This window comes from Podarcis filfolensis (genome assembly GCF_964270895.1).
Source record: "Podarcis filfolensis genome assembly, chromosome: 11".
Lineage (NCBI taxonomy): Eukaryota > Metazoa > Chordata > Lepidosauria > Squamata > Lacertidae > Podarcis > Podarcis filfolensis.
The window spans coordinates 41,902,909-41,925,332 of record NC_139613.1 but is presented as its reverse complement, the minus strand read 5'-3'; the positions used below and the strand labels follow the sequence as shown (position 1 = coordinate 41,925,332).

At 40.1% G+C, this 22,424-nt stretch overlaps 1 protein-coding gene across 5 annotated transcripts in view; it reads left to right on the top strand.

The window, feature by feature from the left end:
* The window catches only part of EPB41L4A (erythrocyte membrane protein band 4.1 like 4A), a 106,560-nt gene that overhangs the window by 13,833 nt on the left and 70,303 nt on the right, over window positions 1-22,424 (top strand). For all 5 annotated transcript variants that reach the window (XR_014539786.1, XR_014539787.1, XM_083576838.1 and 2 more), the window contains exon 3: window positions 21,654-21,758. Coding sequence is in view for 3 of the 5 variants with exons in the window: in XM_083576838.1 (XP_083432964.1) it covers window positions 21,654-21,758 (105 nt within the window). In the remaining 2 variants the exon portion in view is untranslated. The remainder of the gene's footprint in view (window positions 1-21,653; window positions 21,759-22,424) is intronic.

Sequence of the window (22,424 nt, the reverse complement as noted above, 5' to 3'; positions counted from 1 at the left end):
CGGTAATGAAATGTCTTCTGGACATAAAATTTCTAAAAAAATTATGCTGCAGTCTTACGCTTCATTACAGTTTAGACTTTAGAGAGACTGGTGGCAGCATTTGAGTAGCCACGTAATGTTAATTTGAGCTTCCACCTTGCCTCTCCATATGCTTGTTATGACCTATAACACCATAAAACATCAAAATACTGTCACAGTAAATCATTGTACAGTCACAGCTTAACAACAGCGAAAAATATGGATGTATAAAAAAACAGCCTAATAGTGGTAGCCATGCCTGAAGGCTATTTTAAATTAAAATGTGTTCCATTATTTTTGAAATCTGAAAAGGAAGTTGCATTGCCACATAACCTCAAAGAGATCATTCGACAGACAGGGAGCAACTGCAGAAAAGTCCCTGCTTCCATTCAAAGAAAGAGGAAAGATCATGACTGTGTTACAAAGATGTCGCTGGCTGTAATCCTCAAAACACTTTCGAGGAGATAAATTCCACAAAAATATTGATTATACAAATTAGTAGAGCTTACTTCCAAAACAATGTGTTTATGAATGAGGTAGTTATAGAGACAGAAAGCAGATGAGGTTCAAAAACCACATACAACATTTATGTTTTACCATTGGCACTCCCAGTCCCCTTTTGTATCACAGTAAGAAACAAGGGGGAAGAACAATTTCAACTGGGGTTGTGTTGCTGTGGGTAAGGTTCTAATTCTTTGCTCCCATGCTGATTTCAATTCTGAACTCCTAGATGCTTTTAGCCGTAGAGGAGAAAACTGACAAGCATGAGAGATTAAGACTATAAATTCCCTACACAATGAATGGCTTCAGACAAGGTGAATTAAGTTAGGGAATTGGTGTGAGAATCAGTGGTTAGGTTTCTCCCCCTTGTCATGGACCTGATCTAGAGTTATCCCCTTCCACAGTTCCATTTTATAAAATACAGTAAAGAGATGTTGGGAGTTTCCATTGCAGAACTCCAGTGTCATGTATACTTTGACCTTCAGGGTACACTGAAGCAGCACAGGAGGAGAAATGTTCTGAGAAGTCTTTCTAGAAACTAGACCCTTTCTCTGAATTCGTATTCATTTGTATGATCTCTTCACATACTTTATTTTATTTTAAGGAGAAGCGTGTTAAGGAAAAGAATGCTTAATGCATAACTGAAGAATTGCATTTCACAGAGTTTAGCCTTGTCATCCTGCCAAGTCAAATGTTGCTGTTTAGTGAATCTGTCTTGATCTGCATCATTAGTGAACATACCCAGCCTTTCCTAAATATTTTTGAAATAGCAACTTATTTGGCTTCCTTCCTAACTTTTTGTGTTTGACCTTGTTTCTGTTAATGCATACTGAAAAGGAAAATGCCTCTCTATGTGCCATAGAGATAACAGTAGAACTCATTAATAGATCATAGAATTTTAGAGTTCGAAGGGACCCTCAGGGTCATCAAGTTTAATCCCCTATGGTGCAGGAATATGCAGCTGCCCCATACAGGGATCAAACCCACAACCTTGGCATTATCAGCACCATGCTCTAACCAGCTGAGCTATCCAGGCTCTTCAATAACAGTAAGGGCTGTTTGTACGTAGTTGTTTAGTGAATGATATCGTTCTTGAATGGTAAACAATTGGTGCATCTGTTCCAGTATAACATCAAATACCTCCAATAACGGGAAAGATCAGCACTAAGGAATAATGGTTTCTGCACATTGTAATATACCAGCATAAAATTAGAGGTCAATACCTGAAATTTGTTAGCATTCTGGAAAGTGCCTTCATACTAGGGAGTCCAATTCTAAGGAAGTACTTTCCAAGCAGGTAATGAAGTCAGTGATGACTCAGCAAGGGTTGCCTTTTGTGGAAGGAAAGTGTGGTATAAATTAAGTCTTCTTTGGCGATCACTCGTGGCTGAGTAAGATTGTCTTCCATGAACACGGTTTTAACAGTGAGTCCGTAAATGACTATGGAGGCCAATTCTGGATCTACATGTCCTTCAACAGTGGGGATATAGGATTCTGGGCGGGAGTTGATCACAGTGAGCATTTGCCAAGCGTGCCTTCCTCTTAACATGTTTCTCCCTTCCATCCTGAGTTTGAGTATCATCAAAGTCCATGACACCTTTGGTAAAGGCTGTTCTCTAATTGGAGCACTCACAGGCCATTGTTTCCCAGTTGTCTGTGTTTATACTACATTTTTAAAGATTTGCCTTGAGAGAGACTTTAAACCTCTTTTGTTGACCACCAGCATTGCACTTTCCATTTTTAAGTTCAGAATAGAGTAGTTCTAAATTAAGTAACTCCTACTTTGCTTTTCAACTTGGTGCATCATCAACTGCACATATATTGCATCAGTTAGGGTAAAATAAACATTTAAAAATGAAAGTGTGGATACCTAATTTATCAAAACAAAGCAGGAGACTTTCTGGAGACTTTGAAAGTCCATCCTTTCTTAATCCAATGATTAGTACAGTATCAAAATATGGTACCTGGAATTGAAGATTCTTAACTCCTTAGGTAGGTGATGATTGCTTGGGAATCAGTAACAGTAGCATTGATAATTTGCTGCCAATATGCTTTGGCAAGGTCGAGTTTTGCAAACACTTTGCCCTCAGCAAGAACACTCAGCAGTCAATTAATCACAAGAACTAGATAACGATACTGTTTAAGTGCCTTACTGTGTGCTTATAAGCTCTGCAGTCTTGTCTTTCCTTACCATTTGACTTTAGTGCTGGCACAATTGCTGTGGTCGTTTTAGATTCTCAAGCTGCTCTTCACTTAATTTTGTTTTTTAAGGGCAAAATGCATTTCCGTTCTCCAAGCAAAATAGTGTAATGGCTGGATCTTGATATAGCTCTCCTTTTGGAAGCTTTCTTACTGGGTGGGGGCGGCGGCTTGGAAAGCCTGTACTAATGGTATGAACATGTTGGACATAGTGGTGTGAATCAGGTCTTTTCTAATGGTATGAACTAGGTTCTTCCTAAGAAGCTCTTATGGACTTCCTTCATGGGAAAAATGTGCTCTATTATTGAGCTATGTCTCTTCCTTGAAGTGAAAATTTACACTTAGCCATAGATGGAGGAATATTTAATTTCTGGTGTTAATTCATTTCAGGTCAGTTCTATGTCTAGATAACAGTTACATTGGTAGATGTTTTGAATGTGGTGCATCAGAAAGTGATCCATCTGAATATGTTTACCTGGGGACCTTCTGAACAAAGATGTTTTCTTTTATCTAAAAAAAGAGAGAACATCTTTGCCTAGCAAGCCTCTGAAGAACTCTGTCTAAGACTGATGAGATTACCTTTGAAGATATGCACAGAATCATTTGCACAATTGAAGTAAGATGTGACAGTGTCATGGAAACAGAAGTATTGACATGTGGTGGAAACATCTTCAAAGAGCAGATGTAAAATCGGGGCCACAAAAGACTTGGATCAATCCCAGTGAGAAAAACAAAAAATACAAAACTCCCCAAACAAAATCTTTGAAGTTTAAACAAAATCTCTGAAATTCTTAAGTCTCACCTTCTTCAGATATTTTCAAGAAAAGAAATGCAAGGCCGTGGATGTTTGGTTGAAAGCTTTTAATTATATGTAGTAATATATTCTCAAGGTGCAAGAAGAAAATAGTTTTAAACGCAGACAGTGTCTTTTATCTTCCCTTCCCTTCGTGTAACGCCTTTCTTCAGAGAATATTTTCGCTTTCCCTTAATTTACTGCTATTTCTACTCTAAAAGCCCTAGCTAAGATCAGTATCCTTTCATGCAAGTTTCCACTTTGAACAGATCAGTCAAATTCAGAATGAAAAACAAACAACATAACCCATTGTCTGTGTTTTGCAATGAAGAATATTATAAAGGGGTTAGTGTGAAATGTTGTGCCTTTCGAAATCCAGTGTGGTTTACTATCTGCTTTTGATCTAGGTACTTCTAAGCCATTGGAGAAGTTGGTAGCAGAGCAAAATTCACTACTTAATTTATGATCTCACTCATTTCCGAAGTTGAAATCCATTGTCTAATCTGGATGTCTAAACTGCACGTGCAGCCCAATCCTGTGTGTATTTAATCAGAAGTAAGTCCCACTGATTTGAATGGGGGTCGCTCTCAAGCATAGGAACCAACTCTTAGGGGCCGAGGGGGCTTTGGCTCCCCCAATAAAATATTTGAGAGAGACGCCTCCCCCCCCAAGTTAATGGGCATTGCCATTCAAATGGAGTGTGTGCACCGTATCATGTGATTGATTTGCAGGGCGGGGCTTACCTGGGCCCCTGCAATATTTTATTCAAGTTGGCACCCCTGTTCCCCAGTCAGTATGCATAAAATCACAGCTTCACTCCTAATTGGTCTTTAGATTGCCCACTGAATACTAAAAGTATTCTTGATACGGCTCTTGACTTTATTAAAAATGCATGCATGTGCTCTGTGTTTATAGGCCCTTTTAAAGGGATAACTTACAAGTGTTGTTGAGATAGGGTTTCCTGTGTAGAGCAACTGCATGAATGGTGGAGAACATGCTATGATACGGATCATGGGCACAACCAAGACTGGCAGCCTACACCTATTTGTATTGGAGGAAAGCTCCCATTGGCACTAGCAGGAGCTTTCTTCCTGATGCAAATAACAGGAATGGGAACCTGATCTAGTTTAAAACCATAGCAGGGGGTTAAAGGGTTAGAGCGCCCAATCCCCTTTGTCCTGATTCAGGTCCCAAACCTGCTATTCACTGTAAAATAACAAAAAAACCAAAAAGGCATTTTTAGTTGCTTTAATGATAACCGGACTAGCTTGGTGCTAAAGTGTGTGCGAAAGGGGAATGATGGAGCAAGGATGATGACATTGTTAGTGTGGGAGTTTTGGAGAAATTGTCATTTATTGGAACTCTGCTACCGACAGCAGATCTAGTCTAAATGGCAGAGATCTGTACAGGAATTCAGTCATGCTGTAGCTTACAGATGTAAATTTTTATGAACTGGTGTGACTCAACCCTCCTCTTCTACTGACTGGTCAGCTTGACATCAATACAGTGGTACCTTGAGTTACAAAAGCCTCTGGTTACAAACGCTTCAGGTTACAAACTCCTCTAACCTGGAAGAGTTACCTTGAGTTGAGAACGGAAATTGTGTGCCGGTGGCGCAGCGGCAGCAAGAGGCCCCATTAGCGAAAGCACGCCTCTAGTTAAGAACGGACTTCTGGAATGAATTAAGTTCGTAAGTAGAGGGATAAGACAGTAAGCAGGAGAAGTTAGTATGTTATAAACCAGAGGGGGAAGTCATGGGGGAGGGGGTAATCGGGAATTTATTTTGTGGTTATATACATGTGATTATGTGAAAAGTGTAAAACCCAATAAAAAAATTATATATAAAAGAAGGGAGAGTAATACTTTCACTTTTGATCAAATACTTTTGGGGGGGTGGGAAGGAACGCACTGTTTTGGTTTTTTTAGAATAACATTTAGAAATGTACAAAGTTTTCCTCCCTTGGATCCTCCTTACATTATTTCTAGGTCAGCAGTATGGAGAACTGGCTCATTTACATATTCAATACATTCTGTTGAATATCCATACCCGTTTCAGGTGCAGCAGGTTTGTGAATTTCCCAGGGGGTCCCAAGGATGGGGAAAGGTCACTCAGTTCTTTCTCTGGACTCTGCATACTTCTCTGTGGAACAGGTGAACAGGCAAACAGCCTCTTCTCAAATATGTATCATACCTTTTCCATAGAGAAAGCTGTCAAAACTCATAGAAAAGAAAAGTACCTTTTGGTTCCACTCTCCTTTTCCTTGTAGAGCTTAAAGGCTAAAAAATGATCTGTGTGCCTCACAGCCTGTATCTACTTGCAGGCAAGTGAGAACAATATTGTTTTTTTTTCTGTGTTTAACTTTTCATTATGGGGGACATGGAAAGCAAAATCAGAAGAAATTCATTGTACGTACTTAGAAAAATATCATACAATCCTACAGAGGGGATTATAAACTCAGTATTATTGAATAAATGCAACAAATGGCTTTGATTGTCAAGAAGCTTATTTCTGAAAGCAAATTTTAATTAGTTCCCATGTATACAGCACTAGAGAGCATAGCTTAGAGGCAAACATTTCTTTATCAGTGTCAGTAGCAGCTGCTTCTATCTTAAAATGGTAAAAATCTGCTCTTAATTAAGCTGTATTAACATGCACACTGGTCTTCATTCTGGTGTCAAAAATGAGAGTTAAGCTTAACTGCACCACTGATTTTTTAAAATGGAGATTCTGCTCTTAAATTGCATCATTAACAAGAGAGTAAAATGGAGTGTTTTGCTTTCTGTATATCTCTTTCACCTCTGTATTTAAAATTAATTATTAGCCACCTGTTCTCTGAAGAGCCAGTATGATAGCAGTTTTCTTCAAATTATAATGAAAACTATGCCATTGTTAGAGAGACAGGATGAATTGGACTGTGGTTTGTGTGGGTGTTTGGAGTTCTCCATAAATTCTATTGCAGCTGATTTGTCATGGGGCCTTAAGGCCAGTTCCCACGTTGTTTTTTTATTTAGTCTCATGATCAGGTTCCTAGTTTTCTGCAATTGCTTAGATTGATGACTAAACTGACTGCGGGGCTGCAAGCATGAATGTGCGTATGTGTAACACTACAAAGTTACCATTAGGGAAGGGATATTTTTGAAGTTGCAAAATATTCCCTTGCTGGCATATCTTGTCTGTCCACCTGCAAAGCTTTCCTCCCTCCCTTTAGTACAGTGGTACCTCAGGTTACATACGCTTCAGGTTACAGACTCCGCTAACCCAGAAATAGTGCTTCAGGTTAAGAACTTTGCTTCAGGATGAGAACAGAAATCGTGCTCTGGCGGCGCAGTGGCAGCAGGAGGCCCCATTAGCTAAAGTGGTGCTTCAGGCTAAGAACAGTTTCAGGTTAAGTACGGACCTCCAGAACTAATTAAGTATTTAACCCGAGGTACCACTGTAATCTTGGGTGCCCTGCTCGGCATAGTTCATAGCTTCTCTGAGTTATTCAAGCCCCTTCGCCACGGCAAGGCAGTGATCCATGAAGGGGAGAATTGATGCTTTTGAATTATGGTGCTGGAGGAGACTCTTGAGAGTTCCATGGACTGCAAGAAGATCAAACGTATCCATTCTTAAGGAAATCAGCCCTGAGTGCTCACTGGAAGGACAGATCGTGAAGCTGAGGCTCCAATACTTTGACCACCTCATGAGAAGAGAAGACTCCCTGGAAAAGACCCTGACGTTAGGAAAGATGGAGGGCACAAGGAGAAGGGGACGACAGAGGATGAGATGGTTGGATGGTGTTCTTGCAGCTACCAGCATGAGTTTGATCAAACTGCGGGAGGCAGTGGAGGACAGAAGTGCCTGGCGTGCTCTGGTCCATGGGGTCACGAAGAGTCGGACACGACTAAACGACTAAACAGCAACAACCACTGTAATAACATGTGTGCAGGATATCAGAGAATTGTAGAGTTGGAAGGGACTATGAGGGTTATGTAGCGCAATCCTTGCAGTTCTGGAATCTTTAGCTCAACTTGGGGCTCAAACTCACAACCCTGAGATTAAGAGTTTCATGCTCTACCAACTGAGCTATTATCAAGAATTATCTTTGAATAAGTGCTTTGGACCTGTTGTACAAATGACAGCATCTCACTGGGAGCATTTATTCTTTATCACCTGGGTAAGCCCTAAGTTAAATACAGAATAACTGAGAAGAACTTCACTGAGGGCATGGCGTAAGAATTCTTCTATGGCAGTTTCCCCCAAGCTTCCAATCTGGTGATAATTGTTGAGGTAGATTAACCCTCTTGCATGATATTATTGAAGCCAAGTAGTAAATATATGAATGCTTCCCAAAACCAAGAGCTGTATTAAAGGGTGTAGGGGCTATATCATGGACCATGCGTTAGGGGAACCCCACAAACACAATTAATTTAGCTACTCACACACGCTAGTGGACTTCCTTATACAGTGGTACCTCGGGTTAAGTACCTAATTCGTTCTGGAGGTCCATTCTTAACCTGAAACTGTTCTTAACCTGAAGCACCACTTTAGCTAATGGGGCTTCCTGCTGCTGCTGCGCTGCCGGAGCATGATTTCTGTTCTCATCCTGAAGCAAAGTTCTTAACCTGAAGCACCATTTCTGGGTTAGTGGAGTCTGTAACCTGAAGCGTATGTAACCTGAAGTGTATGTAACCCGAGGTACCACTGTATGTAAAAAGTGACACAAATATAGGCAAGCAAACATATGTAGATGCTTAAAGAAACCTGGAACATTCTTTGTGTGAAAATTGCAGAATCCCACCCCCCTCTTCCCAGATGCGCTGAAATGAATAGGAATCAGGATTGCTCATAAGTCAACTGAAAATAATAATATTTGGAAGGGCATACAGACAAGGGGTACAAAAGCAGATGCCTTGAAAAGCATAAAACCTTAAAAAGGTGCCGGGTATTTTTTTCTTAGCCTATGACACAGATAATTCATGTTGCTCTATGCTTTCTTTGTTCAAAAGAAGAAGCAAGACCGCGAGTTAATCTGGAATATCTAGTGTGCTGCCAGTTCTTTGGTCGAGGAGATGGAATTAACAATGGCTAAATACCATGAAATAACTTCAAGCCAGAATCCCATATCTTCTTTGTCTGTTTTTGAAAATATTATCTTGCATCCTTTAAAGTTGCCAATGCCAGCAGCAGGATAAAAGGCAAGCCAGGGCACTCCATTCTCTTTCATAAGTAAGATCCTGGCATAAGGAGGTCTGGCAGTTGCTTTCTCATTCCTTCTGCTTGTAAAATAACTTAAGTGGAAGAAATTGCTGAAGTTTCCCTGTAAGGATCGTCAGCTATGTAGGTCTTCAGAAAACAGATACAGTGGGTGGTGAAGGTACAACTTGGAGGTAAAAAGGCCTACTTGAGTTATGTCAGATCATTTAAATGTATCTTGCAGGGAATGTCCCGTATGTATGCTTCTTTCGTACTTGTCAGGCTTTTCCCTTGGAAAGATTGGCACCTCCAAGCAAGATTGGTGTAGATGAGAAATGCCCAATGTTAATGCAGTTCTCTGCAGATGATAGGAGAAGTGGGGCGGGGTACTTGCTAGACTTTCAAGTGATTTTTGTGTAATTGTGGCACCCATAGTTTTCATGATGAGACATGGGCCTCCCAGCAACACCATTTACTTATAAGTCCACACATCCAGGTACGTAGAGGAGATGCCTTCTTCAGGCCACAACAAGTGTTACTCTTTGGGAATGCCCTCTAAGACACTTCCAGGTACTAGCATACTTGCTTGGGAGAAGTATGTCTACACACTAGGGCTGGGTGTGAAGTCCATCTCCTCATATATAGATTTAGCAATTTTTGACCAGGCAATATAATGTGTGTATGTGCTATGCAGAAATCACAATGTGGGGAAAATCGTCAAGCCAGCCAATACTTCTCTTGATTCCTGCAGCCCCTGTTAAGTCTGCGGCTCTGCTCTCCCCTGCCTCATGCAAGGAGCAGTGAATCACAAGAGCAGGTGCCACCAAAAACCACAATATGGGGAAAACTGTGAAGCCAGCCAATGCCTCTATATAGCTCCATCCATATTTCAGACATGTTAAGCTAATATTGAAACCTAGACGTTGCCCAGCCCTGCTACACACGTCTGCAAACTACTTCCCCATGTTCAGGGAATAAGCTCTTCCAGAACATGAAGGACTGGAGGGTATTTATCTCAAATATTGTACTGGGGGACCTGTCCTGGCTCTTTTCCAGAGGAGGCTGTTGTCTGTCAGGTGGTGCTGTCCCAGAATTAGCACATTTTAAACTTAAGGGACCAAACTTGACCAAACTGCGGGAGGCAGTGGAAGATAGGAGTGCCTGGCGTGCTCTGGTCTATGGGGTCATGAAGAGTCGGACACGACTAAATGACTAAACAACAACAAACTTAAGGGAACTAAGTGTGAGTAATTGGGTTCAGCAATCAAGATAGTGGAATGCCCATGTAAGGTACTCTACAGACCAACAGCGATGAGCTAAGAGAAGTATTTTATTGAGAATAATAATAATAATGGTGCACAGTTTTGTAATTGACTTTGACTTTAACACACTGAAAAAAGTAAAACTTTTGTGTCACAATTCCATGTTCCAGGTTGTTCTCAACCATGATGAGGTGTGAATTGCCATGTCATGTTTCAGCCATCACTTCCTGCACTGAGCAAAGAAATGATGTTTTTACCACTTTGGGGTTGATTCTGGAAAGAGAAACCTGAAAAGCCATGCCTATATAATGTGCTATGAGTCAAAATGACTGCAAAATGCTGCTTGCTGAAGCCATAATTCACTCGTCATGTCCACAGATGGTTAGCCCAGAACATTGTTCCATACTTTAACTATCTCATTCCCACAGGAGGCAGTGATGGCCAGTAACTTGGATGGATGGCTTTAAAAGAGGGTTAGACAAATTAATGGAGGATAAATCTATAAGTTAGTTGTTAATGGTCTTAATATATTTATAGGGTTTTGCATGGAATATAACAACTGGTTACTTCTTCACTAGTATGCCACCAGCCAGAGGATTAGCTAAGAAAAACTCTGTGCTCTGGTTGGCACATTGGAAAACAAACAAATCAGAATTTCTCTGAGTTCCTTGCCCACAAATCCAGAAGTATCAACAACAGCATTTTTTGTTTCCAGGAAGATTTGACACTTGTAAATTGTGTGCCAAAGAAAGGAAAGGGCATTCGGTACTTCTCTTTTCTTCAATGCATAATGATGCAGCAATCTTAGATCAGAATTCCAAGCCTGAGGTCATTTCTTTATTATAAGAAAACTTAAGATGGTGTGGGCAATTGTGACCAGATGGTTTCTACATATACTTCCAAGTATATGAATGATTAGACAGTAGCCAATGTTCCCCCTCCCTCTAATATGATGGACACTGCCTGTTTAAATGCATATATTGTTTGGATGTTGAACTCATGACAGTGTATCCAAGTAGACCTAGGTCTCAAGTTGACCAAACCCTGGCTTGGTCTTGCACAGTATAGCAAGAAAAGCTGGTAGTAACTGGTAGGACCTGACAGTGCTGACACAAAGATGCAATTGCAAAGAATATTCCATGGCAGAAAATAGCAACTAAATGCTCCATGTAACCATTTTACCACTCCTGTTCATGCAACTTACTGTATTTATTATGGTGGCTGTGCTTTGGTAGCATACGCTATTGTTGCAAGGTCTGTGAGATTTGTTAGTAGCAATTCACAACTCATGATTACTGCATTGTTATAATTGTGCAACTTTTATAATTATGTTACATGTTAGTTAATGGCCAGATGACCCTCAGAGTCCCTTCCAGCTCTACAGTTCTATGATTTGATTAGTCTAATACGGTTTTTAAGTTTAAAAAGAGATTGAAGAGCAGTCTTTGAAAAATCTGTTAACCATGCGGATAGTGTTGTTTTTGGGTTCTTGCTTTCATCTTGCCTTTACGTTTAGTTTTCTTAAACATTGCTTCTTATCTACATCACACAGTTTATTATCATCCAGAAACAGATTATAAAAATATTTTCATCAGTTTCGTGAGATTGGGTGGCTATACAATTCTTTAGCCATATGGTAATTAAAGTAAAAGCTTAGTTTTAAAGTTGTAGAAGTTTCATTTAAAGTCATACTAGCATCATCATCATCATCATCATCATCATCATCATCATAGGCATCTGTCTGTTTCGAGAGACAATGGAGTGCACCTCTGGGGGTGAAGTCAGACAAATCCCCCACCAGAAGTGCTACCCCTCCCCTAACACCCCATATACCCATTTAATTTTGTGGTTTAATTTGAAGGATTCTCTGTGCAGCAGTTGAGCCACTGCTGTATTTTCTCCTCAAATTTTGCTTCCATAGTTTCATAATTGGGTTGACATTTCTTATTGCTCAGTAGTATGAACAGAACTCATACACTTGTAATTATTCCTTTCATAAGGTTTTCATTTCTTCCCCGTGATGAGGGAATGTATTATAAATGCAGAAACTCTCATAAACTTGCAAATTGCAGACCAGCATGTTTAAGTGCTGTATAATGAATTTTCTCAAGAAATGTGCTCAGTTTGCTTTTTCTCTCTCTTGTTCTCACCCCTATTTCCTCACAAATTACATACAAACTTATTTGCTGTGTAATTTCTCTTCACTAAACTTGATAGTAATAGGGCAAGGGATTGATGCTTGTTTACAGTAAAATTAGGAATTCTTAAAAAGTTTACTTGAAGCTCTCTATATAGTTAAAATATATTTTGAGTTTTTAGTGGGGGGGGGGGAGTTTATGCATGATGTGATTGAGTGGGTCACCTGTACTTGTTACCTTCCATCAGTCAACAGTTGCTAACAGTCTTCTGAACAATGGCCGTGTCTTCCAATTTACAATGGAGTAACAACGGCTAACTGTTTTGGGCAGTCTGCGATTAAATTTAAGACTAATGTAATCAGTTCAGTCGTAGCTATGCTGGCTCATTATGTTTTGCATGATGTGGAATTATCATGCCTGTGAGGAAGTTGCTGTCTCCTTTAATAAAACTGCTGCACATCAAGCATATTGGATACAAAAGTTTTGATAAGCAAATGGTATGGCACTTCGTTGACTGGGTTGAAGCACTATAACCTTGTTCCCTTAGATTAGGGATACAAAAGAATGTGGTGTGAAAAACCCCCCACTTGTCTGCTGTAATAACATGCCACTGTGAACGATTTGAAAAGATGTTTGAATGAAAAGTAAACAAACTTCCTGCCTCATTTTCTTGCACACCAGGGTAGATGGGAAGGCAAGACATGCATACATTTCCCTTTGTGTACATGCAAAAGGGTTCTAATCTCCCCTCCATTAACACTCAGGAAGCACATTTAAAAACATACTATCAAACTGCATCTGAAAACATATACAGTACATGGATTTATGATTATTGGAAACCGTTAACAACAACAGCGCTTGTTTTTTTGTTCCCTTGCTGTTTGCTTGTTGTCATGGAAGGACTTTCTTTCTGTTCCTGTGTTGCTTTTTTTCATCTTCACGTTTTCCGTCGCGCAAGACTTTGCAGTTTAAGATTGGCATAGTTGGACCTGTTTGTCAGGAAGGGAAAGAAGACTTTTCATCAAGACTTTACTACTATAACACTGCCACTTTCATCTAATAAAATGGATCTGTGCATGGAACTGGCTGTCATGAGCCCTGTGGGAACATATTTATGGGATTGGTTGGACAAGGAGGAGAAGTGGGAGGGACTTGTGGAGCTAGAGGACTCTGATCCAGGGGAGGGTCCCAGTGGGTTCAGAGTTTAAGGTTTAGATGTAAAGGAAGGGCTGAGGATTGTCAGAAGAACAGCCCTCCTCAGTGCCATCGGGTACCCCAAGTGTTGCCTTGCAGCTGACTGATGGCGCCAGCCAGCGCTTGGCATGTTACCAGGTAGGTGGTCTCTCTTAAAAGCCAGCCCCCTATCACTCAGGAGGGGAGGAAACCAGCACTGAATTCATAGCAAGTATGCTTAGGGAGTAAAGCTGTAGGGAAACCAAATCTAATCCACAACAGAAAATAACCGTGGCCCCAGTTAGTAAGTGCATCTGTATGTGCTTGAAGTCCTTATCTAGTAAATAACCAAAGTTGTGCTGTGTGCTCTTACGGAATAAACATGCTTTCTGTGCATCACCCTGATATTGGGAGATGGATCTATTACCCTCCCAAGTTATTGAAAAACTAAAGAGCTTGCTCTTTATATCCCTAGCTGATAGTAAATCCCACTGTTTAATTGAGCTTACTTCCCAGTAAAAAATTATAAGTGCAATTCAAGGTTTTAATCCTAAGCATATTCATTGGGAACAAGTCCTGTTGAATTTAATGGGGTTTAAATCTGGGTAAATATGATGGGAAACCCGCTATACAGCTCACAAGTGCTTAAGATGAAGAGTGCCAACATCTGCACCAGCTGTAATGCACGTTAAGCTTGTGTTTATAGCAGCAATATTAAACTGTTAGCACATGTGCATACAAACAGGGCTGCAGAGAGAGAGAAAGAACCTGGGATCCAGGGCAAAACGTTGTCTTGGGGCCTTTCTCTTCCCGCCCCACCTCCCAAGCTACACATAGAAAATATACCATAGTTGCATGGAATAACACAACACATTCATCATAGTTTAACAGGTGGCATTTCATGATGATAAAATCATTAATAAACATGAATACCAGTCCACTAGAGTCACAAAGGTTCTTTATTGGAATGTACAAGGAATTGTTTACAACACCTGCAAATTGCAATCCATTGTAGTTTCTATAAGCATTGACAATTGCTAAAATTAAATTACTAGAATTAAAAATGAGTAATTCAACCATGAAGTCTTTTATTATAATAACTAATCATTTAATATTTGAACTTGTAAGCTACTTGAATGACTTGTTCCTTGTTTTCGGCAAACTTATAAATTTAACTGTCAAAGAAGGCTTGGCTAGCTAGCAAGCTTATATTGTGCTGAAAGTATAATAAGGTGGTATCACCTTTCTTTCCCTGTGGTAGATATTAAGTAATCCTTTATGAGTTTCAGTTTACTAAATGTATGCTCACCTGATGCAACCAATATGGGGATACAGCTGAGCATTCTTCAGGTAATGTGTATTTGTGGAAATAGATTTCCCAGACCTTAATGCATAAATTTGGAGTGAAATGAAATCAAGTGGACTTCTAACTCAAAAGGTAGGCAGGCCTCAACCCCACCCCCAATGATGAGACTCCGTCAAACTGTCATAATCCAGACTAGTGCAATGTGCTACGAAAATAACACAAGAACTAGAAATAAGTGTAGAGCCATCACTCAAGCATATGATCACATCCACAGACATCAACCCTCAAAGAGATAGCATGCCTGTATGTAAGATATTACAATATCAAGGAATCACACATTTCTACAATGAATATTTTATTCTAACCTGTTTAGAAAGGCTTTAACAACTTACCCATTTTAAAGATGGAGTACACTCATGTGCTTAAGACTTGTTGCAAGGGCAGTAATGACCACTCCCCACATTAAAAGGGGGGAGCCCTTTGCATGGTTGCGCGCAGCCCCTGGGACCCTATGCGGCACCATTAGCACAGGCTTGGCTTCGCTTTCCCCAGGCAGCTTCCGGGTCATATGGCCAGCATGACTAAGCCGCTTCTGGTGAACCAGAGCAGCGCACGGAAACGCCGTTTACCTTCACGTCGAAGTGGTACCTATTTATCTACTTGCACTTTGACGTGCTTTCGAACTGCTAGGTGGGCAGAAGCTGGGACCGAATAATGGGAGCTCACCCCATTGCAGGGATTCAAGCCGCCGACCTTCTGATTGGCAAGCCCTAGGCTCTGTGGGTTAGACCACAGCGCCACCTGCGTCCACCAGTTTTAGGACCTAGTAAATATGCTTAGACTTTTCATTGAACAACCAGAACTTGATAAGACCTCATTATCAAAATTGGCTTCCTCCTTACAGAAGCAATAGCACTAACCTGCAATATTCCTTCAACTATAATTCAGCCAGAACATGTAAACAAATAACCATAGTCCCGCGCCCCCCCCGGCAATCTCTTTCTTCATATGGTAGAACCATATTGTCAGAACTGTATTGGTTATTGATTATTGACTATGAGTATGGATTTAAGAGCTATTCAATATTAAGATTTCTTTTAATGTGTGATTAGTGTGTGATTTAATATTTAAAACGTTGAAGTTGTAATCTTGGGCGGAGTGAATCGATGTGGCAGGGCTGTGATCTAGCAATGAAGGCTCAGAGAATATTTACAGGTGCAATATTCAACGCAAAGCCAGTAAGTTGTGTGGAGCCATGTGGGTATCTGGGGGAGTTTGTGTCTCCTGTTGCAGCCCTGTTTTATTTTAGAGTTTTCAGGGAAAGGTGCCATGTCTTAATAATATAGCACATGTGAAAGTTGCCAGGTTCAATCAAGGAGGGTAATGCTAGAAATCGGCAGTCAGCCTGTGTAGACAGTTGAGAGCTAGACAGACCAATGGTATAAAGCCACATCCTAGGTTCCTAATAGGAAAGGATAAAATCTGATGTGGCATTGATTTTAGTTTGCTTTTACAATGCCGGCACTTGGTAATTGCAGTGTATGGGAGAGGAAAGACAGAGGGAAGAAGGAATGGACTCTTCTGTGCTGCTATTTCCTCATTTTTGTAGCTGTGCATTGCCATGAAAATAATCGGTCTTGACATAACTACAGGATGGTTTGGCTTAATAAAATTACTGCAGGCTAGGTTGCTGGTAAGGTCACAACTGAATGAAATGATGTTATTGATTCTGAAAGCACATAGAATATAGATCATATTTGAATTAATTTGTAAGCATTAAATGGGGGGAAATGTCTAGAGATCATTTTCAAGAACATATTTTGTTGTTTTATATGTATCTACTGGCCAGTAGCATATTCTGCTGTGATAGAAGTTGCACAGCTTCCTTTTGGAAAATACGCTGCAAATATTTCTCGGTTTACGTACATTTGGCCTTCCTTGGAAAATTGTTGTGCTTGCCTAGCCCACCCACCCACCCATAATTAAAGGAAAGGAGTTATATGAAATTTCCTACTTTAAATCTGTTTAGAACGTTGATTGAAACATTCCGTAGCTGCATATAGGTTCCTCCTTCAAGTAGTAATCTGTAGTCATAACATTTTGTCAGAGGGGTTTCAGTCCAGGTTTTCCTTGGTTTATAAGCTTCACAGTGAATTGAATTCTCCCTCTGTTTTGGTGTGTTTCATGGGCCCCCTCAGATTTGGTGGTTAAAATATTATCACTTTGAGGAAAGCTAGTCTCACCCGAGCTGTACCGATGAATCCATATTAAATTAATGTTTGGGATAAGGGACTCCTGCTTAATGAACTAAATTGTCTGTGAATTTTCAATTAAAGTGACACTTTTTTCAGTAAATGGTCCCAGTAACTATTATTATATTTGATTATTTAATTTCTATACCGCCTAATGTATTAAAAATATCTTTAGTGTACAAAAAACTGAAGCAACAACGGACAAAAATTAAACAAAATATTACAAAATTACACAGTTACGTATAAAAATGTTACATTGATGCAACTCATTTTCCTTCTGACACGCTCTCCATCTCAGCCTCCAAATTCTCACCCAGGGCCCAAACAAACTCCCAACTCACCCACAGAAGTCTCACAATGGTTCCTGGAACAACAAACATCACTCCCTGTCACTCACTTTCTTTTTATGGGCAGGCCCAGGATGGATGGTGCTGCCTTAGGCTGACCTCAGCTGCGTCCCATTCAGTTGCACTTTCCACACTAGGTATAGCAGGTTGTTGAGTTTCCTAATGGGTCTAGAGGATGGAGAAAGGGCTCCCCTTCACTCGCAGCTCTTTCCTCATCCTCTGTCCTTTCCTATTCCAGCTGTTATTAGAGATCCCCTGGCAAAGAAATGGGAAAAATCCTACTTCCTCCTGGCTAGAAATGTGAAGGTCCTGGAAAACCCCCCTGGGGGAAAAAATGTTATTCCTCCTATTTTTTGCACCCCAATTCCGGGCCTCCACATCTCTAATCCCAGCACACTTCAACACCAGATTATTGGTTGAGGCTTTGGCGTCAGCACAAAACATGTGAATCCCTTGGTAGTGACTGTTTTGTAAGTTTTGCTTTCACTAACTCTGCTTCCAATGTAGTTATTCTGTGTGAAAACATTCCCAAATTATTTTTGCCCTGTGCACAAACCAAGGTTCTTAGTCAGTGGCACTTGCAACTTATTCCAAGAAAAATACTTTAGGCATACAAAGTATTCATGGACAGTCTACTGAAAACAAGCCTATAACCGTAATTAAAAGTAGACCTAGATGGCTCCCCAGGTTTGCTTGTTTGTTTTCTTTTCCTACAATCAATGGGTGTGTGGGCCTCTTGGCATTAATTAGCTGTTGTGTCTATTTATCAAATATATATCTACCGAAACAATGTTAGTATTTCACTGCTAAGGGCATTTTTTGATGTTTTAGATCTCCTTCTATATCTGTTGAATAAAACAATATATTCAAATAACTGATAAGGTTTACAGAATACAACAAACCCTAATCCATTTAAAGAAAGGGTAGATTTGCCTGGAGCGTTTTATTAATTAACCCCAAGAGTCTGTTGGTCTAAGTGTTGGAGGGTAATGAATTTTTCATTAGCTCTGTGAATAAAGAAATCTTGAACGTGATCACAAGAGGTTAACCATTCAAAAGTCTTAAGTGAGCTGAGGTCCTGGTTGATTAATTAAAAGCATCTCAGTCCCTGAGATGCATGTGAGAGCAATTGTCATTTCAAAGTAAAAATATGTAGGGAAGCTACCTGGTGTTTAAGTAGCTTTCCTACATATACCTAGACCCACAGAACTAAGCAACTCATTTCATGTGCTCCAGCTGGATTTTGTGTTCTGTTTTTCGTACAGACCATCCCTATCCTCTGTGTCTTATGGACATTTTTAAAAATGAGAGATGTTCAAAATGAGTTGACACGGTGCCTTGCCGCAATACAAAAGCGGGGGGGAGGGGAGGGGAGAGAAACAAATCCCACTGAGTGTGATTGGAATGTAACTGTGCAAATTCCACATCCCAAGGAGTGACGTGGACACGATTTTCATTCTGTGCACCTGCACGGTTGCTCATTCATCCTTAACCCTGGTTGGGTTTTTCATTAGGTGCCAAGTGGGCCGTTGTGTTGGTTTGTTTAGGACGGATCATTTCTCCATCATTTACTAATTGCTGGTGAATTTTTCTGGAGTAGATGATTTGCCTCTAGGGATGAAACTATGCTCTCACAAGTTAAAGGAAAGGTTATTGAAAGCAAATAAGAAGTCTCTTGATATTTGCGTTGTGTATATTTCAATAATGAGCAAACCTCCTGGAAGAAGGAGAAATACTTAATAAGAGGCAGAACTGATTTATCCCCCCCCCACAAAATAATTCCAGGGGGTTGGACTAGATGATAATTGGGATACCTTCCAACTCTACATTTCTATGACTCTATAGCTAAGATAACTGTTCCTTCCCCACTTTAGGCGTTTATACAATCTTTAAAAAACACTACAGGACATATTGACATCAGTCAAAATATCTGGCTAGATTTATTTTCACAGCCGTGTTGGCTGAGGCTGATGGAAGTTGCAGTCTGAAACAGCTGGATGCTACCAGGTTGGTCTAGCAAAATTAAATTAAGTACTGGATTATGGAGTAAGAGATTAGATATGAAAATGTGAACTAAATGATTATGCTTAGTGTGTAAAGCAGATTCTAATCATGGATGTATTCGCACTGCGGTTTTCTTTGTTAACATCTATGCATATTGGGAGACGAGTTGCCAGCAGGAGAAACATATATACATATAAATGTCTATTGGTTTATTCTCTGTTTGAACATGTATCCAGCTAATTAAGCTCTCGCTCCTTGTCTTGGTAAATATTTGCAATATTAACCATTATTAAATTAAAACTCTTTGCTTGAACATGCAGTCTGCAAGTTGTGGTCTAGCCTTCTTATCATTCCCTTAGATCAGTTATTTTTATGTGCTTAACTATATCTGTCATAACGTTTAATCATACTAAGAGTTGTGGGTATGCTGTAGAACTGAATTTTTGAACCTACTCAAAGGCTCAAATCTGGAATGCGCAACAAGGAATGAAGTGAACAAAAGCACCTTAATCATGTGTACTGAGGTTTACTTTTCTGTTGGGAATGAGGACTAAGGGGTTAAGCGATATGCTTTAGGGTGCCATTTGCAAAATTTCTCTCCTGCTGATGCAAACACACTCCTCCCTTTGCCACCACAGGAGTCCTGGCAATCCCCAGGCATACCTGGAAGGTTCATAATGCAATTACTCTGCAATTTGTGGCTGGTCCTGCCTTAGATTAACTGTGTGTAGGAACAGGCAGTATTGCTGAAAGTTGCATGGGTATCTGGCTCGTAGGGGAAGATCACATCAGCCGAGTAGGGAACTTTGGTCGATTCTGTTCATGTATTTTTTGTTTAAGACTCACTTTAGAACAAGGATAGGCAGCCTGTGGCCCTCCAGATGTTGATGGATTGCAGCTTCAGGTATCTGGAAGGTCACAGGTTCCCCAACCCTGATCTGGAGGATCAATAGCCGAGGAAGTACAATTAGTGAAAATGGATCTCAGTGACATTTTGGTCTCTTCTTAGAGCAGGTCTGTGTTCCCAGGCCTTCACTGGTGCTTGATTGCAACAGGTTACCATGTTTTTTTAACTCTTCTCTGAGTTTACCAACTGTGTTTTTTGTGGTTTTAGTGTTGTGAAATTTGCGCTTGTCAACTTTTGATGGCCTTGCACCTGTTAAAGACCTTGAGCTTCTGCTACATTTACAGATCTGGGGTTTGTCATATTTATATTTTGTGTGCAGCATGAATACTCAGAACCACTTAACCTTGATTTGTCAGACTTGTTTTAGAGCTTTATAAAAGCTGGTCTCACCTTTTAAAACAGATTTGTGCGTTGCAGTATTTTAATGGTTCAATTTCATTTTCTGTCAAAAGGAAAACTAGATCTTCTCTGAAGGTTCTAGCTGTCATTTTATAAAACCGGTAGAAACCTGCCTTTCTGGTTTATAGTCTTGTTACCATAAAGCATGGCCCTATGACTCATTTTGAACAATTCTTTGTTCGCTCTTGAAAGCATTACTGATGGTATTTCAAATAAACTTGTTCCCTTTAAGAATGCAAGCCTCTAGCAAGTTTGATCTTTAGTATGAAGAAGATTGTGTAAGTTTAGAAACAGCTTCTTTCTTTCTTTCTTTCCCTCCCTCTTGCGTTTAGTCTGTAACATTTATTTATTTGTCATGGAAAGTAATTTCTTAGCTCATTATAAAAACTATTTCTCTGTCTGGTGGTAGGAATGCTTGAGAAATTAGGTTTCTGTGAATTCCAGTATGAACAGACCTGGTCTGCGCCATCTGGACTAAGGTGCAGATTGTTACATAATTATCCTTTGGATTTTGCACTTCTCCACATTTGTGTGATAAAAGTTCCCATAACTAGAGACAAGACCGAGCAACAGGAGCTCACCCCGTTGGGGGAATCGAACTGCTGACCTTCTGATCAGCAAGTCCTAGGCTCTGTGGTTAAACCCACAGCACCACCTGCGTCCCTTAAATAAAGATTAGCCTCAGCAATATCAGACAGTGATGCATGCCTGTAGTCTGCTCATGAAATAGTTGTGTGTTACGTTGCACTGAGAAAGCAGGTGATGTGTGACCTGCCTTAGCATTTATTTAACCCCACAGGGAAACTTGGAGTTGAGCCTCAAACCATTCCCCTTCTTTTTTTCTGCTTGGACAAAATGAAATGGCAAAGCTTTGAAGACATGCATATGCAAACCTAGAGTGCAGGACTACCGCAGGTCACAGAATAGCACTTTGATAACATAAATACATGACGCTCAAAATATCAACACACAAGCATATTTGCTCATTTCTGCAAAATAGCTAAAGAGAGTATATAAGGGTCATTGAGATTTTAGTTATGAAGACAGTAAGGCTGTTTCTAACTAATAAAACAACCTCCTTTCGTAGACAAAGCTAACTGAATGCATGAATGGCACTGTGCAGCTAACAAAAGACTGAACCACTTGTATGAAAAGACTCTGTACATTCTTTCCCACAGAAGTCAACGAAAGGGTCGGTTCTCCTAGGCTACGTATTCCGGCATTTAAACCTCGTGGAGATAGATTACTTTGGATTGCGTTACTGTGACAGAAGTCACCAGACGGTGAGTAAAAGCACAACAGTGGCTTTCCAGCGTTAAACCTAACCCTGCTTGTTTACCACTTTCCAGTCATATTTTAAACTGGCATATACTCTTGTCAGCAAGTTAATTTTTAAACCAGCCTAAATTGTGTTGTCATGGTTATACGCAAATGAATACTTCTTTATTTATTTGGAGTTCTTAAAAGAAATGGTCTTTTCTGTTCAAATGAGTAGACCTTCTTATGGATAGAAACAAATGTCAGGTCTACCTGCATGATTACAAAATTTAGTGTTTGTTTTTTTAAAAAATGAGCAAGCAAGTAGTTGAGCAGATTTCCCTTTAAAAGTAAACTTACAGCTGTCATCTACTTGTTATTGGTGACTATGCCAAACTCTAGACATGTTCCCCTAGCTTACCAGCTCTCCCTTGTATGATTTTGGTGCCACACCTCTAGTAAGTCTCTTACAGAAGGGTGTTAGGTGGGAGGCAGACTCTGTTGAATGGATACCTGTCATATCTAGGTTAAGCTTTTTGTGGAATCTGAATGAAAGGTACATGTGCTGAACTGAGATGAAGGTTCACGCGTGTATATGTGGATAGGTATGACTCAACCAGACTCAAGATTAAATGTTCCATCATATATTGGAGTGATATAAATGAGCGATGGAAAATCAAGAACTTGCCCAT